Raw genomic sequence first — 16,471 nt, 5'->3', positions numbered from 1 at the left:
AGTGAAATATATGGGGTGTCAGGCATGGTTCATGCCATAAAGAAAAATAAGGGAAAAGAGAGGGGGTTCTCTGGAGACCCCATGGTGGCCAGAGCAGTCACATGGTAAGTTACTAATATGCTGTCCTTGTTGGTCATTTGTTGCTGTCTCTAACAGTCACCCATGACTTTTTATATCCATTTAGTCCAGATAATTTAGGATATATCAATGAGTTTCTTGCCCTAATTTTTAATTGAAAATTCTACATGAGAACATTAAAAATGTCTTGAAAATTTTCTATAATCATACCATTTGGAGAAAAGCCTATCTTTGACATTTGTTAATTGTCACCTGGAGAGAAGCTAATTTCTATCTCCCAAGGGTGCTGGGCTCCAAAAATCTTAGAATCTTTTTTCTACAACTATCTTCTCACTGACTGCATGTTTTTACATCATTATAATCAAACACATACAGTGTTTTACATGACAGTACTTCAATTTGGCATTATGCTTCTGGTTTTGTTTTGGTTTGTTTTTTTTAACTCATCTATCTTCATGTTGATTTGACTCTTTTTTTCTGCTAGATGACTTCATCAAGAATTGCTGTTTCGGCCCCTATAGTCTGTAGGGGTTTTATATCAGTTATGCTATCTCATTCTTTCACTGACTAGATGATGAACTTGCTGAAACCATTAATGGCCTCTTTGTATTCATGCCATGTCTTACTGATTGATGCTTCTCCTTGATTTATAAATTAGAGCCAGCAATTGCTTTGGGCAGAAACAGGTAAAATGCTAACAGGTGGTGTCTGGGGACTCCACTTTTTCCTAGTGTTTAGTTCAGGTCATACAATCCGTCATTCTCAATAGTGTATTATTCCCTTCAAGTATCTATCATTTTCAGCCTCTACCTAACACACATCATCCCTTTAATACTTTCTGGCAACTCTTGCTGGCTCTTCTGTTAATGTAGCTTCTTCTTTCAAGTTGTGGATTTCATTCTCCGCTTGAGAGGCACTTTCATCATTCAGCATTGTATTCCTTGGACCTGACATTCAGACTGGACTTGTTGCCTTCTCAATCCCTGCCTTTAATGACTGTTTCATCACCTTGGGTTCTGGCCAGTTCCAACTGGCTGCTTCAACCAGTTCCTTTCTTAAGAGAAGCCATTCTATCAGGTACTCAGTTTACATGATTCTCTCGACTTGTGGAGAGCTGGCCTTATGGAAACCTTACGAGAGCCATCCTCCAGGGAAACTCTCTAATATTTAATCATTTAGTGATATACTCAGTTCCCTGAATCTACACAGAGCTTGGGCTGTGGGACCTCTCGGAAACTTAGTTTTATTATCCGTAAAATGGGTGTAGAAATACCTGCTTCATGAGGTGTATTGCCAGAATTGAATAAGCAATGTGAAGCACCTAGCAAAGTGTCTGACACACAGCAAGACCCAGTAAATGTCACAGTCCTTCTTACCCCAATCATATGAATCTTCTCTGCTATTGTCCTGAAATATAAGAAATGCAGTCAGAACTGAGACCTGTGAAGGTAAACTCTGTCGTGCTTCTCTTTATGACTGTATTCTCTTTGGCTTTCTTTAAGCTTGTATTATGTATGTGTAGTTTTTTGACTCTCCCTCCGCCATTAGAGCTTTCTTTTATGAATTTGAGTAATTTTGTGGTTTCCTGTCAACTTCTTCACATTCTTCCCTAACTAGAATATTCTTGGGAATCATGATACTTCTCTGCAGGTTTGTTAATGATCCCCGACAAATGGTTAGACTTTTATCATAGTCCTGCTGTCCCCATTCTTATATGTCATTGCCTTTGCTCACCATCACAAGGCAGAATATCTGTCACCCTTTGGATATACACAACTCACCCTTTTGGTGTTTCCTTTATTGTCTTGCTTTGTAGTTGGGTCCGTAATGGACAATGTGATCCGATAACACACATTCCTTGTATTTTATTGGAGTAATCTTGTCTTTGTTGGTTTCTAACTAAGGATGACCTTCTGACTTCCATTCGAGCTCTCTGAATGTAGGCGTTAGGTGTTTGAAGGCAAGGACCTTGTGTATCTGGGAAGACTAATTATTAGAGCAAAAAACTTCTCATTATGTAGTTTGCAAGGTACTCTGACACGCTCATCTCATTTGATCCTTACAGCAGTCATCCCTCTAGTACTGATGTGGAAATTGATCCTCAAACAAGTTGATGTGCTTTACTCAAGGTCGCAGGTCATAAGTGTCAGAACTAGGATGTGACTCAGGTCTTTCTTCTCCAAGTCCAATGTTTTGTTCTGTATGATAACTCGTGTACTCTTCATGCACATTTGAGAAAACTAGAGAACAAAACCATATAATGAAGACAATAAGAAAAAGAAAAGTTTGTAGAAAGGAGAAATCCATGTGGGCAAGAATTCCCCCTTGCCCGCAACAGTAACAGTGGTTAGGAGATCACAGAATATGATCCTAGGTCTGCGCACAAGTAGCTGTGGTTGAGTTTAGCTGAAAGATAAAATGTTCCTTTGGAAAGGTGAGGTAGGAAGCTAATGATTGGTGGCATTTGAGGTTTGATTTTCTGAGATCATCCTTGGCTGTTTATATAAGATGTACACAGCGTTGGTTCTTCTCCAACTCTGAAAAACATTGGTAGGTCTTATGTAACAAATTTTGTCAGCATCTCTGCGGCAACGGCCACATATTTTAACTTCATCAGGATTGACAGGGTGAGAGATTCTGGGTATTTACCACACCTCAAATGCTGTGGAGGTGATTTCATCACAGTGGCCTGACCAGCATCTGTCTCTCATTTTTGCATGCTTGCTTTCTGTCAAATATGTTCTCCCATAATCTTTAGTATAAAAGATCATGTGTGGAAAACAGTTGAGAATTCTTTGAAGTCATAACACATTGGGAATGGGAGTAATCCTGTGTTTTCATGGGGCTGTCCTGCTAGAAGATGCTTTTTTCCTATCTCAAGTGGTACTCACTCACTGAAGTTGGTGACTGAGGAATAAATTGAAGTTGGATAGCCTCCGAAAAATGATTGAATGATTGGTTATGTTGACATATTAATCTCCTTGAAAGTACAGGAAGTAATGCAGGTAGATTGTTCTCTGGGACAAATTCTGGCCATTCCCAAGAAGCTGATAGGTGAAGCGTAAGGGGGTACAGCCTTGGGAGAACATGGCTGGGTGAAGTTGGCCACTGAATACCCTCTGTGCCTGCTGGGTCATGCCCAGCAGGGTGGGCTTCAGGCAGTCTGGTGTGATCCTAGGATATTAAGAAGGGAATTTTTTTTTTTTGAGTTGGAATCTCACTCGTCACCCGCTGGAGTGCAGTGGCATGCTCACGGCCACCCCAGTGTCAACCTGCTGGGCTCCAGCGATCCTTCCACCTCAGCCTTCCAAGTAGCCGGAACTACAGGTGTAAGCTACCATGCCCAGCTAATTTTTTATTTATTGTAGAGACAAGGTCTTGCCAAGTTACCCAGGCTGGTCTCAAGCCTGCGGGCTCAGACAATCCACCCGCCTCAGCCTTCCAAAATTCTGGGATTACCGGCTAAGCCTCCAAGCCTGTCCAAGAAAGGAAAATTTTAAAAGGTTCCTGACCCAGATGAGTTATATCCCAAGGCAGTGAGACAACTAGCAGGTGGGATTGCTGGCCAGCTGGGAATCGTCTTTGTGAATTTGTGGAGAATGGAAAGTTGCCAGAGAGCTGGAGAGAGTAATGTTCTCATTTTCCCTGAAAGAGAAAAGAAGGTAGAGTCTGGGAATTGTTGACCGCTGAACTTCATGTTGATTTTGACAAAGAACTCAAGGATGCATGATGAGGTGAAACTTTTTTTTTTTTTTGAGTCAGAGTCTCACTCTGTCACCCAGGATGGAAGCAGTGGCACGCTCAAGGCTACCACAAACTCAACCTGCTGGGCTCAGTCAATCCTTCCTCCTCAGCCTTTCAAGTAGCTGGAGCTACAGGCGTGTGCCACCATGTCCAGCTATTTTGTGGATTTACTGTAAAGACGTGATCTTGCCAAGTTGTCCAGGCTGATCTCGAACCCCTAGGCTTAGGCAATCCTCTTGCCTCTGGCTTCTACAGAGGCAGAGATTATAGGCATGAGCCACCATGCCTGATTTGAAACATTTTTTAAAGGAAGTGTTGACCATAAGGATTAGCTAGGGTTAATTAAGGATAAATCATGCCAGTCTGTCCTGACTGCCTTTTCTGATAGGACCAGAAAATCCTGTAGGTATGACACACCTAGTTGTCAACAAGGCATTTGTTAGAGTCTCCGGAGGCACTCTGTAACTAGAAGGATCAGTTTGAACTGGGTGATAGTATAGAAAGATGACTAGTCTTTGTACCAGTGACCTCTGGCAGCTTTCTTAATCTGGGAGGTTTAATTAATTCATTCAATGGAAAATGCCAAATTATTATGCCCCAAAAGCTTTCTGGTAAATTATTTGGAGTTTGGAACCTATTTTGTTGTGAACACAGCATTTTTTTGTGATATTTCCTGGCTAATAAGATAAAATACAAAGGTCCATTGAACTTGTTATGTGGATTCACTGGAAGAATTTGGGTAATAGGAATATCTGTGAGCCTGTATCTTAGAGTAAGATGAATTTTGAACTCCAATATGGAACACCAAAGACATAATCATCTCATGCTGCAGAGATAAGGCAGCCTTGGGGTGGATGGTGGGTGGGTAGGGACCACCTGCTTCCTGTATTTGCCCATTTTGTGTTGCTATAACAAAAGTCCTGAGACAGAGTAATTTATGAAGAAAAGAGGTTTAATTAGCTTACGGTTCTGGAAGCTGGGAAGTTCAAGTTCAAGTCGCCACATCTGATGAGAGCTTTGTGCTGCATCCTAACATGGCAGAGAAGTGGAAGGTGAAGCAGGCGTGTGCCAAGTGGGCAAAACACAAGAGGCAACCTCGCTTTATAACAGCCCACTCTCTTGGCAACAAATGCATTCGCAGGAGAACTAACCCATTCTTGAAAGAAAGACATTCATCCATCTTGATGGTTTAACTCCTCTTACAGGCACCATGTACCTACAGTACTGCATGGGGAACCAAGTCTCAACATGAGGTTTTTCGGGGGAAAACTAGTCAAACCACAGCTCTTCCCATGGTATTGATGAGAGATCTTCCCAAAGATTGACCAGAAACATAGGGCCGAGTCTTCTCTGTCATTACCACCCTGGGCCCCCCACCTTTGCATCCTTGACTGAGTTGAAGAACTCTGAAGCTTTTTAGAGGAGAGGAGTAACACCACTGATCAGATTTGCATTTCAGAAAGTTGACTCCATCTACAAGCTGGATAATGGACTAGAGAAGGCAGGCCATAGGAAAATAATAGAAAAAGACTGACGGTAACCATGAGAGAGAATGAAAGCAGCCGGAATGAAGTGAAGTGGGGGATTTGAGAGTGAGCAGATAGGTGGATTGATGGGACTTGGCAATGCATTGAATGTGAGGAAAGAGGGAGGGTAAGGAACCTAGAAAGGGTGGTTCCCAGGTGTCTAGCTTGGGCACTTGAGTGGATAATGACGCCACATATGGGTGTGGAAACAGCATCGAGAAAAGGAGGGTGAGGGGACCAGCTTGCACTGTGAAGACTCAAAAGAACCCAGTAGACTGACCCGCTAGATGCGTGGATCTGCAACTTAGAAAAGTATGCACTGACGGTTCAGCACCAAATCTGTTTTGCTTGGTTTGCACTACCAGATGTTTTGATGTGGGCTGCTTTCTGGAGATCTTCCTTCTTTGTAGAGGTTCTTTAGTAAAATTTCACTGTGCAGCTCTTTCCTCAAGAGCATAATATCCTTATGGCCAAGCACTCATTCAGTTCAGACCGTACTATCTACATGAAAATGGTTGGCTGGATAGGCTTCTGGCTCTATGCAATTATGTCTATAATAAGTAAGATGAGAATAAACACATTAGGCGACCCTAGATATTGCAAAGTGTTCCACTTCATCATTAATCAGAGGAGTAGCCTAGGCAAATAAAAGTTTGAGGAGCTCTCATGGGTGGCGACCTGCAATGTCTGTTAATTTATTTCACCTAGAGAAAATATGGTCTGAGAAATTGATTTTGCTGTGACATTCTACAGCCTATGCATCACCTTCCCTGGTGTGTGAATAATTAAGGAGCGTGATCCATACATTTCTGAACATGTTAACATTTTTGGAACCACACCAGATCCTAGACATGACATTTTTCTGTTGCCATCTGGAATGTCCATGCCTGGTGTCTAGGCTCACTCTGCTTTTTGTTTGCTTTGGCTCTAAGGCTTGGCTGCGTCTTTCGAGCTGTTTGCCTTTGGTGTTTACGAAAGTGGATTCCCACAACCAAGAAGAGGGTGGGTCATGAGTCAGTCTGGAAGTTCTATTTTTGTTGTTGTGGACTAGGGTCAGTTCACCATAATAGTGATGTTTTGTGAGACAGACTTGGAGCACCAAGGTGGTGCCAATTTCTTGGCTTTTCTAAATATGCACATGGAACGCACGCGTGTGCACATCCGTGGTCCTCCTTTCAGAACAATTCTATGTCAGAATTTCGTTGTAAGAAACATAGAATATAGTTTTTTGTTTTCATTTTCTTGTTTTTTATTTTGAGTCGGGGTCTCTCTCTGTTACCCAGGCTGGAGTGCAGTGGCATGATCACGTTGATCACAATTCATGGCAGCCTCGACTTCCTGGGCTCAGAAGATCCTTTCACCTCAACCTTCTGAGTAACTGGGACTACAGGCATGTACTACCATGCCTGGCTTTTTTTTTTTTTTTTTTTAGAGTCAGTATCTCACTATATTGCCCAGGCTGGGCTCGAGCTCCTAGGCTCAAGCAGACTTCCTGCCTCAACCTCCTAAAGTGCTGGGATTACAAGCGTGAGTCACTGCACCCAGCTGGTAGAACACAGTTTTATTGAAATGCAACGCAAGTGCATGCAGTCTGAACTCTGGATAGCTGTACTAGGATTAGATTTGTATTGTCGGCATGTTTGTGACTCTGTCCTAAGAGGATAGAAAGCTTTACTGCTCTCCTGGTGTGGTGAGCATTGCACAGTGAAACAGATGCATTCAAGAGCTGTTAGCTCCTTGTTTGTGTGCTTGATGCTTACCATGCTTTAAGTTATAGACCCCAGCTGGGCTTGGTGACTCAGCCTGTAATCCCGTGCCTTTGGGAGGCTGAGGTGAGTGAATTGCATGAGCCCGCGGGTTCGAGACCCACTTGGGCAACTTGGCGAGACTTCATCTCTACAATAAATCAGAAAAAATTAGCCGGGCGTGGTAGCGCGCACCTGTAGTTCCAGCTACTTGGAAGGCTGCGGCGGAAGGATCGCCGGAGCCCAGCAGGTCAAGGCTGCAGTGGTCGGGAGTGGCACTGCCCCCCAGCCTGGGCGACAGAGTGAGACTCCAACTCAAAAAAAAAAAAAAAAGTTATAGACCCCTATAAGATTAAGCCTCAATGGTGTTGTTGCATGCATATATCCTAAAGATGATGGGAGAACATATTTGACATATTTTAGCATTTCTGATGTAAGTTTTTCCTCTTTAGGTTTTTGGTTATTGACGCTACACTAATACCTGTTGCTGTCATGTACGGCAGACTTCCCCAGGGACATTCCAATGGGGCACAGGACACAAATTTTTCTTTTTGAATAACAATATTCCAGTAGGAAGTTAATTCACATTTTTTAGTGAAGTTGGTGAGAACTTAGGTGATTATTTTCAGTATAAATACTGTGTTAGCAAATAATAAAAATAAACATAAACTCATACCTTCTTTCTTTGTTTAACTGTTTCTATCGCTACACTCAACTTTGCCAATGAGAGAAACTTATAGTCAGGTACAAAGAATGGGTTTGGTGTAAAGGATGGTTTCAAATCCCAGAACCACCAATTTCTAACGACGTGACCTTGGACGAGTTTTGGAACTTCTGTAAGTTTCAGTTTCCTTCCTCCATGAAATGATTAGCCCATGTGGATTTTGTCAGGATTTTGTTTGTTAAGTGAGATAAATATGTAAAGCCTTTAATGCCCACATGCAGCAAGTGCCTGAAAAAGATGAGCTGTCACTATTATTATTAATCTCCTTCTTCAGCGTATATCTTACCTTCAAACTGCCCAGTAGGCTTCTGTGTATCCCCTGGTTTGGCGTTTATCATACGGATTCTACTGCCATAGAGTGTGCTGTTAGAATCTTGTCCACCTTTGTGCTAGAACTTTCCTGTGACTTCTGTGGGTCATGAGTCTCACTTCTTGCTTCTGTGAGCCCTCCCATCCTACTGAGCGCCTCATCGGTTCCCTACATAGACTTCAACTCATCTTTGATTCTTTGGAAAATTTTATTCTGTAGGGGACGTTGTTCTAACTCCCCTTGGTTCCTCCCTCCCCCTACAACAAGCCTTCCATTCTTCTCAAATGTTCATAGAGCATATTTAGTTCCCTTCCAAGCTACTTCCAGAAAGTGAGTTAAGCTGTAGAACCATCATCAGTGCCGCTCACAGCCAAGCTGCTTTCTCTCCTAAGGGCTAATTTGAAAATTTATCTCCAAGGATCTGCTTGTCTTCTGAAGGTTTACTGTTGCCATTTCTAACCAAATTTAACTTTATTCGTGTTTTCTTTTTCTTTTTTGTTCTTTCCATTATGCAACGCTCTTTAAGACGTGGATGAGTGTCTAGAACCGAATGTCTGCACAAACGGGACTTGTTCCAACCTGGAAGGCTCGTATCGTTGCTCTTGTCACGGGGGCTACAGCCCGACCCCGGACCACAAGCATTGCAAAGGTAAAGGCTGGAATCCAGGTCCCTACTTCTACTGCAACTTCATTTTAGAATAGATGAGAACAGTTTGCCTTGGAAAAGGGAACCACGTTACGTGCATGTATTTTGAGTGAGTGATTCAGAGCACATTTTGGTTGGTGTTCTCAAAAGTGGCCCCTCATTGTGGTTAGATATGGAGCATATCTATTTACATGACGGAAAACAATGTATTTTTAGAGAGTGTCTGTAAACCACAGGCCTGTTTATTCAAAATTTTTTTCTGGTTCTAAAAACAATTCTCACAGTTACACAACTCTGTGAATATTATTAAAAGCCACTAGGGTCCAGGCTCGGTGACTCAGCCTGTAATCCCAGCACTTTGGGAGACCGAGGCGAGTGGATTGCCTGAGCCCTCAGGTTCGAGACCAGCCCAGCAGCTTGATGAGACCACATCTCTACAATCAATCAAAAAACATCCAGGCATGGTAGCATGCATCTGTAGCTCTGGCTTCTTGGAGGGCTGAAGCGAAAGGAACGCAAAAGCGCAGCAGGTCAATGCTGGGGTGACCTTGAACATGCCACTGCACTCCAGCCTGGGTGACGGAGTGAGATTCCAACTCAAAAAAAAATTGCCACTGGGTTGCTCACTTAAACAGGAGTATTGTATAGCATGTGAATTATATCTCAATAAAATTACTACTAAAGAAAGCAACATCCACTCAATGTAGAAAATTTAGCAAATACAGAAACATTTTAAAAAGTAATAATCTCTCATAATCTCATTTTTGAATAGCCATACCTCATGGATACCGTATGTAAATATTATGTTCTATGTACAATTTTATATCTTGCTTTTTGTTACTTAATAGTAGCTTAATAACCATTTTCTATTTCATGAATAACTCTTCTCAAACATTATTTTTAAAGGCTGCGTAATATTTCAATGCATTACAGTTTTCTTGCTGTTTTTTTTTTTTTTTTTTTTTTGAGTTGGAGTCTTACTGTCGCCCAGACTGGAGTTCAGTGTCCGCTCCTGGCCACTGCAACCTCGACCTGCTGGGCTCTGGCAATCCTTCTGCCTCAGCCTTCCGAGTAGCCAGAACCACAGGTGTGCGCTACCACGCCCAGCTAGTTTTTGATTTATTATAGATACGAGGTCTCGCCAACTTGCCTGGATGGGTCTCGAACCCGCGGGCTCAGGCAATCCACTCGCCTCAGCCTCCCAAAGTGCTGGGATGACAGACTGAGCCACCGAGCCCAGCCGGAGACCTTGCTGTTCTTTAGGTGTTGAAGAAACAAAATTTTCCCAACTTCTCAATACTATGTGAAAGAAACTGTAACCGTCCTCTATTTTATAAACGTTTGCCTGAATTTTAGAACTATTTCTTTATTCATGAAAGTGGAATTACTGGGAAAAGCGTTCCTTTTTTTTTTTTTTTAACTATTTTATTGGTTATTTTGTTTGCTTTAAATGACATATAGTCATTGTACATGTTTATGAGGTACATAGTGATGTTTGATACATATACAGTGGTCTTTTAACTATTTTGACAGAGAATATTTCTAATTTTAAATGCGTATTTATTTTAACTCTAAAAAGGTTTAATATTTATTTTATATGCTCAGTCCCTTTAGTAACTTCTTGAATACTTCTAATTATTAAACCTGTATATTAAACTTGTATATTGTATATTTATTAAACATTTGCTTCTTCCTTTGTAAATTTCTGTTCTCTTTTCTCATTGATCAAGTTTTTCATTTTTTAAATCAATGCATATGAACTCTTTATATTTAATACACATATAGACCTGTGTTCATGTGTATACATATTATGTATACAGATTTTGTGATACATTGTTGTCATTGTCCAAGATATCCCTCATTTTTCTCTGTAAGATTTTGTTTTGTTAAAAGTTTTAATTGTTTTTTGTTATGGTCATATCTATGCATTGTTTATTTTCTACTTACTACCGCTACTTTGTACCTAAAAGCATGCCCTATCAGAGGGGAACAGAGGAAGTCAGTAAAATTTCTCTTCTCTCCCAAGTGAGTGTGTCTCAATATACATGAAAACTCCAGGTGAGAATTTATTTCCCTCTGTGGTCAGCAGTATGTGAATACCCTGGTGTCCTGTGAGAAGCGAAGCTGCTTCTGGTAGGGGTAAGGGACTTACAGGTCCCCGAATGTGGTGCTGTGCTCCTTCTGTTGGATCAAGTACTGCCCACTCCCACTAGGCATCTTAAGTGGACACATTCCATCTTCTTGTGGGCCTTTCACTGTTGGCCACATCCACAGCTTTCCTGTGGACTTCTCAAGCCAAGATCTCCTCAGACCAAATTAAACATGAGAACCATCTAAAAGGTGTCATGTCTTCCCCCATCCCTTAATAGTGGATGAGGAACTCAAGCCTTAGATGTCATTGCCAGTCTTTATGGCTGATCCAGTGTATTTCCACATCCTGCCATTTTATCTTTTTTGTCCCTCAACCTATCTGGTTCTTTTCATCTACTTGTGGATGAAAACTCTTGAAATCCATTCTTGCATGTCACATTCCAAACTTGTCATGATCGCCTTCTTTGACTTGCATTCTTTCCCCCATTTGATTCGAAGTCACAGCTGCCCTGTGAAGATTGTGTGCTGACTGGGACCCAAACACTCGCTCAAGACAATTCTATCTTTGATTCCTGTCTGCTTCCTCACTGCTTACCTGATGGGCTCTTCCCAGCGATTCACAGTACAAGCTTGGGTGGATAATCTCAGATTTCCAGACCTCACATCAGCCCTATATCAGAGGCTTGGCCCTCTGAAGGGGTGATGCTCAGAGTGGACACATGGAGTGAATGACTCGGTGCCACTGTCTGGCTCTTGTCTGCTGCCATCCCAGTTGAGCCTGGTCCCTCTAGTATAGCTCTCTGGAGCCCCAAAATCTACATCATCACCATCGAGGGATACCACCCTCGGAACACTCATGTCCAGTCACTCGGGCATTCTGCTGCCGAACTTGCCCTCCCTCCCTCCCACCCTCCATCCCTTTCTTCCCTCCCTTTCTTCCTTTGTGACCTCCTTCTCTGTTTCCCTTCATCCCTCCTTCCCCTCCTCCCTCCCTCTCCTCATCCTCCCTTCTTCCATCTTGCACGTAACTGGAAACCAACATGTTGCAGACCCTGTGCCAAATGCAGATGTTACTGAGAGATTGTACTCTCTCAAAGAACTTTTACTCATTAGAAGAGATGCAACCCTGCAACTGATAATTATAGGTAACACAATACATCAAGAGGCAGTATAACTGTGTGAGCCAAGTGGTAAAAGCCGACATCATCATGGATATCATGTGAATGTCATGTACACCTGATGTGAGAATGCACACCTGACATTATGTGATGACCAGAGCACTCCGCCTCTGTGCTTTGCTTTCCAAAAAACTGTAACCCCAGTCTAATCATCAAAAAAACATCAGACGAGTACAGGTTGGGAACATTCTACAGTATTCTGGCTTGTACTCCTGGAGACAGATAAGGTCGTGAAAACAGGGAAGGACTGACTGGGGAGACAACACAACTAACTGCAATGTAGTGCCCGGGATTGAATCCTGGAAGAGAGTGGATATGATTGGAAAAACTCATGAAATCCAAGTAAAGCTTAGAGTTTTCATTTTGTTTTTTTGTTTTTTGTTTTTTTGAGTTGGAGTCTCACTCTGTTGCCTAAGCTAGAATGCAGTGGCATGCACTCCCTCCCTCCATCCGATTTGAAATCACAGCTGCCCTGTGAAGATTCTGTGCTACTGCAGCCTCAACCTGCTGGGCTCTGACTATCTTTCCGCCTCAGCCTTCCAGGTAGCCGGAACTACAGGTGCCACCACACCTGGCTAATTTTTTTTTCCATAGAGGTGAAGTCTCACCAAGTTGCCCAGGCTGGTCTCGAACCCATGGGCTCAGACAAACCATTCACCTTGGTCTCCCAAAGTGCTGGGATTACAGGCTGAGCCACCAAGCCTGGCCAGTTTTTTTTTTTTTTTTTAAGGCAGTATATCAGATCCTAGCTCTACATTTAGAAGCTATGTGAACTTAAGTAAGCTATAGTACTTTACTTTGCTAAGCATCTGCAAGACAGAGAACCATCATGGTACCCACGAGAGCTGATAAGAGGATGGCGTGAGATGATACAGGAACAGAGGGCATTCAGGGAGTGCAAGTTAGTATAGGGCAGAGCGTGACACAGGGATGCTGATGGTGGCGGTGCTTTTGGTGGTACTGGCTCTAAATTAGAGACATGAGCAACATCTTTTTGGAGCCAAGAAGGGGATGACTGTTTGCTTCTAGGAAAGCGTCACAGAGATGTTGCTGTTTGAACTTCGTCTTAAAATATTAGGTGAAAAACTGGGTAGGCAGACAAAATAGCACATGGTGATACTTGGAGGTGGGAGCAAGCTTTACCTCTACTTGGTGTTGAACCTTGCCCTCCTCTCTCTCCTAATGGCATCTCTTCCTTGCACTCTTGGGTCAGATCAGGCAAGATCCCCATCTTCCTTTTTAGAAACTAGCATATGCACTTATCACCCTCACTCTCCTCCCAAAGTCTTTTCTTTCTGCACTGATACCATCTTTTTCTTTAATTATCTGGTAACATTTTTCTGAACCACATCTGCTCATGGCTGTCACTCACCCTAAATCATAAGTCTGCCTCTTTTCCAATATTCCATAATTCTGACAATCTTGCCTTTTGAGAGTTGTAGATATTGACTTTGTCTTCACATGACTAAATGTGCTGAGAACTTTCTTCAGATTGTCAATATGTGATCTAATATATTAATTCATTACTTATTTCTCTTGACCTAATTGTATCCATACGTTTTAGCTTTGTATATGCTAAGCTTATAAATACCTAGATATAGTTAGTCTCCTTTTTAACTCTGAGATGGACTTGTCACATGCATGTACAAAATTCCTCTAAAGAAATACTTTTCACGGGAGCGCATGTTTCTGTTCATCTTCTTGGCACAAAAGAAAGGATACATTAGTCTTATGTGCCTGTTTTATTAGAAAGTTTTCTATTGTCTCAGGAATTTTGTTCCTCATTGGAAAAGAAAAATGTTTTTATCTCTAGAATTCAGCTGCCTCTGTTCCCTTTGGTCATTTTAAAGACCCAAAGATCACCTTGGTCAAGATAACTGCACTGCCTCAAGTTCTTCCAAGTGGGTGTGTCGTTCCTTGTCATGGTTTGCTTCTGACAGCCCCAGCAACGTAAGTGAGTGAGTTATGTAAGATGTCTGGCGTCCCCTGACAGCACTTGGAAGAGGGGGTATATCCTTCTGCAGACATCTTCACATGGGAATACTTAATGTGCCGTCTTCTATGAGAAATTCAGAAAGAGTCCAAAGCACTAAAAATGTTGTCAGACATGACATGGGATCCAGCCAGCTGCAAGAGCTAATGTTGGTCTTAAGTTCATGAACTGACATCTCAAGTATTTTTTAGATTGTGCTGAAAGAAAATATGGTGTAGACTGATGTCTGCTGCTAACCACTCCCAAAGCTAAGAGACTGAGTGCATTGGGAAGGTATAAAGTCATTCTCAAGGTGAAGTGTAGCTTGCTTGTTTAACTGTTCTATGAACAGTCAACAGTTGGCAGCCAGGAATCTTTTGTAAACAAAGGGGGACCAATAACACAATCAGTGAAACAAATACAGGTTTCTAGTCAAGTCATTGCTAGAAGGGGTGACATACCCACTTGGAAGAACTTGAGGCAACACAGTTGTCTGGACCAAGGTGATGTTTAGGTCTTTAGAGTGACCAAAGGGAACAAAGGCAGTTGAATTCTAGAGATAACATTAGCAGTAATATCACATCATTAATCATTTTTGTGAGCTGTTTCAGGAAACATGGGATTACCTGACCCCTTGCTTATATCGGGATACAATTTAAAAGGTTCATGCGTCATTAGAGCATAAAAAATACAACTTTGTTTGGGAAACAGGCAGTTGTCGATAATACTTGTGGGACAGGATGGCACTGTTAATTGAGTTTTCCTGACAAAAACTTTTAGATGCATTTTAAATAAGATATTTGGGGAAGAAAACAATAATCATATACTGATCTTTAAAACACATAATCTATTTTTAAACAAATTCTGCTTGTGTATTATCCCCTTTAGACCAGGGTTTCTTTATCCCCTTCTGAGGATAGGGCTAGCGTGTTTTGTGTCTGTTCCCTATGCTAGTCCTCACAACAGACCTGTGGTTGCAGGAGCAAAGATCAATCCTACCTGTCATCATAAACTTGTAACTGACTAGCTCTTCAGTTAGAATTGCATGTCTGGAGAGACAAGACAAGACAGAATTGTCTCATTAGGTCAGGCCAACAGAATAGCCAAACAAAAGCATTTGAAAAGCTAACTCAGCTTCTACCAGGAGTGTCCAAGTGACTGACAAAGCCTGTTCTTTACTTCAGTTGTGGAACTTTGTATTCATGCCATTTGCTGGAACACTGATTAAGAATTTTACAGGGGATCCCCGAAAAATCAGAGTTATTTTCTAGCGGACAGGCCCCTTGTAGTTCAGGCCACTGCACTCCAGTCTGGGCGACAGAGTGAGACTCCAACTCAAAAAAAAAAAAAAAAAAAAAAGAAAGTACTCTCTGTATTCATCAAACAGAGAGTACTTTGAAGGTGACTGATGTTTAAACATGTAAGAATAAATACACAAATTTTTATAAATAAATTCAGGGTTTTTGGGGGTTCCCCTTTGTATTCCATCTTGATCAGTAGCTTTATCTTCAGTCAAGGCATTTTTAAAAAATCCTCACTTCTCGCTTTTTCCCTTGGTATTCCAGAGTCCTTGTAATGCTACCGTTCCTCTTGGCCATCCTTGTGACTTTAAAAATGAACTCAGTGTTCTTTAATGCAGCAGTCTGACCTTGTAGTTCAACCTCTTCTAAATAAAGCAGAAATGTCTGTTTCCTTCCATAACTGCCTACGGTTGGGCTTTGTGTTTCAAATTCCTGGTAGTTTTAGTTCCGCCTTCTTCCATGTCACTCAGCAGCTCTACACGCTGTCTGGTAGCCATGATTCACGCTTCAGGTTCTGTCTCTGTTTTCAGTTCTGAAATATTTCATAGTGTGTTTCTACCATATTCAAAATGTGAAAGAGTGATGGTGAGGAGCTTGGCGCTGTCTCGTAGGCAGCTTCTTCGCATGTTGTCTGTTTGTAGTTGCTTCTGCTTTCCAGATCAGCCCACTGGGGTGGACACAAGGAAGATCAGTGGACTCATATGTGCTAAAATGTACGTGCCTCACGTGAGAAGTGGTACAAGTGAATTGTACTGCATTCCCCTGAGTAGTCAGTTTCAAAACAGTGGCCATTGTTGTGTTCGCAGATATTGACGAATGTCAGCAAGGCCTCTGTATGAACGGGCAGTGCAAAAACACCGAGGGCTCCTTCCGGTGTACCTGCGGGCCGGGGTACCAGCTGTCAGCAGCCAAAGACCAGTGTGAAGGTAAGATGTGGCCGTGCAAACTCCTGAGGTTTCAATGTAAAGTTCCTGATCTGGCTGCTTGCAGTGGCTCACACCTGTCATCCCAGCACTCTGGGAGTCCGAGGCAGGAGGATTGTTTGAGCCCAGGAGTTCAAGACTAGTCTGGACAACATCACGAGACTTCACCTCTACAAAAAAATTTAAAAATTAGCCAGGAGTAATGGTGCACACCTCTAGTTCCGCTACTTGGG

The 16,471-nt window shown here is 42.2% G+C and overlaps 1 protein-coding gene across 1 annotated transcript in view; it reads left to right on the top strand.

Annotated features, from left to right (window-relative positions):
• The window catches only part of LTBP1 (latent transforming growth factor beta binding protein 1), a gene marked incomplete at its 3' end in the record, with an annotated part of 310,157 nt that overhangs the window by 281,569 nt on the left and 12,117 nt on the right, over positions 1 to 16,471 (top strand). The window contains exons 19-20 of the mRNA XM_008051691.2: positions 8,654 to 8,776; positions 16,122 to 16,241. Coding sequence (XP_008049882.2) covers positions 8,654 to 8,776; positions 16,122 to 16,241 — 243 coding nt within the window. The remainder of the gene's footprint in view (positions 1 to 8,653; positions 8,777 to 16,121; positions 16,242 to 16,471) is intronic.

Source organism: Carlito syrichta, unplaced genomic scaffold (assembly GCF_000164805.1).
Source record: "Carlito syrichta isolate Samal-C Ts95f unplaced genomic scaffold, Tarsius_syrichta-2.0.1 Scaffold222157, whole genome shotgun sequence".
NCBI classification, from domain to species: domain Eukaryota; kingdom Metazoa; phylum Chordata; class Mammalia; order Primates; family Tarsiidae; genus Carlito; species Carlito syrichta.
Note: the sequence above shows the minus strand (reverse complement) of the source record. Positions and strands in the feature narration are given on the sequence as shown.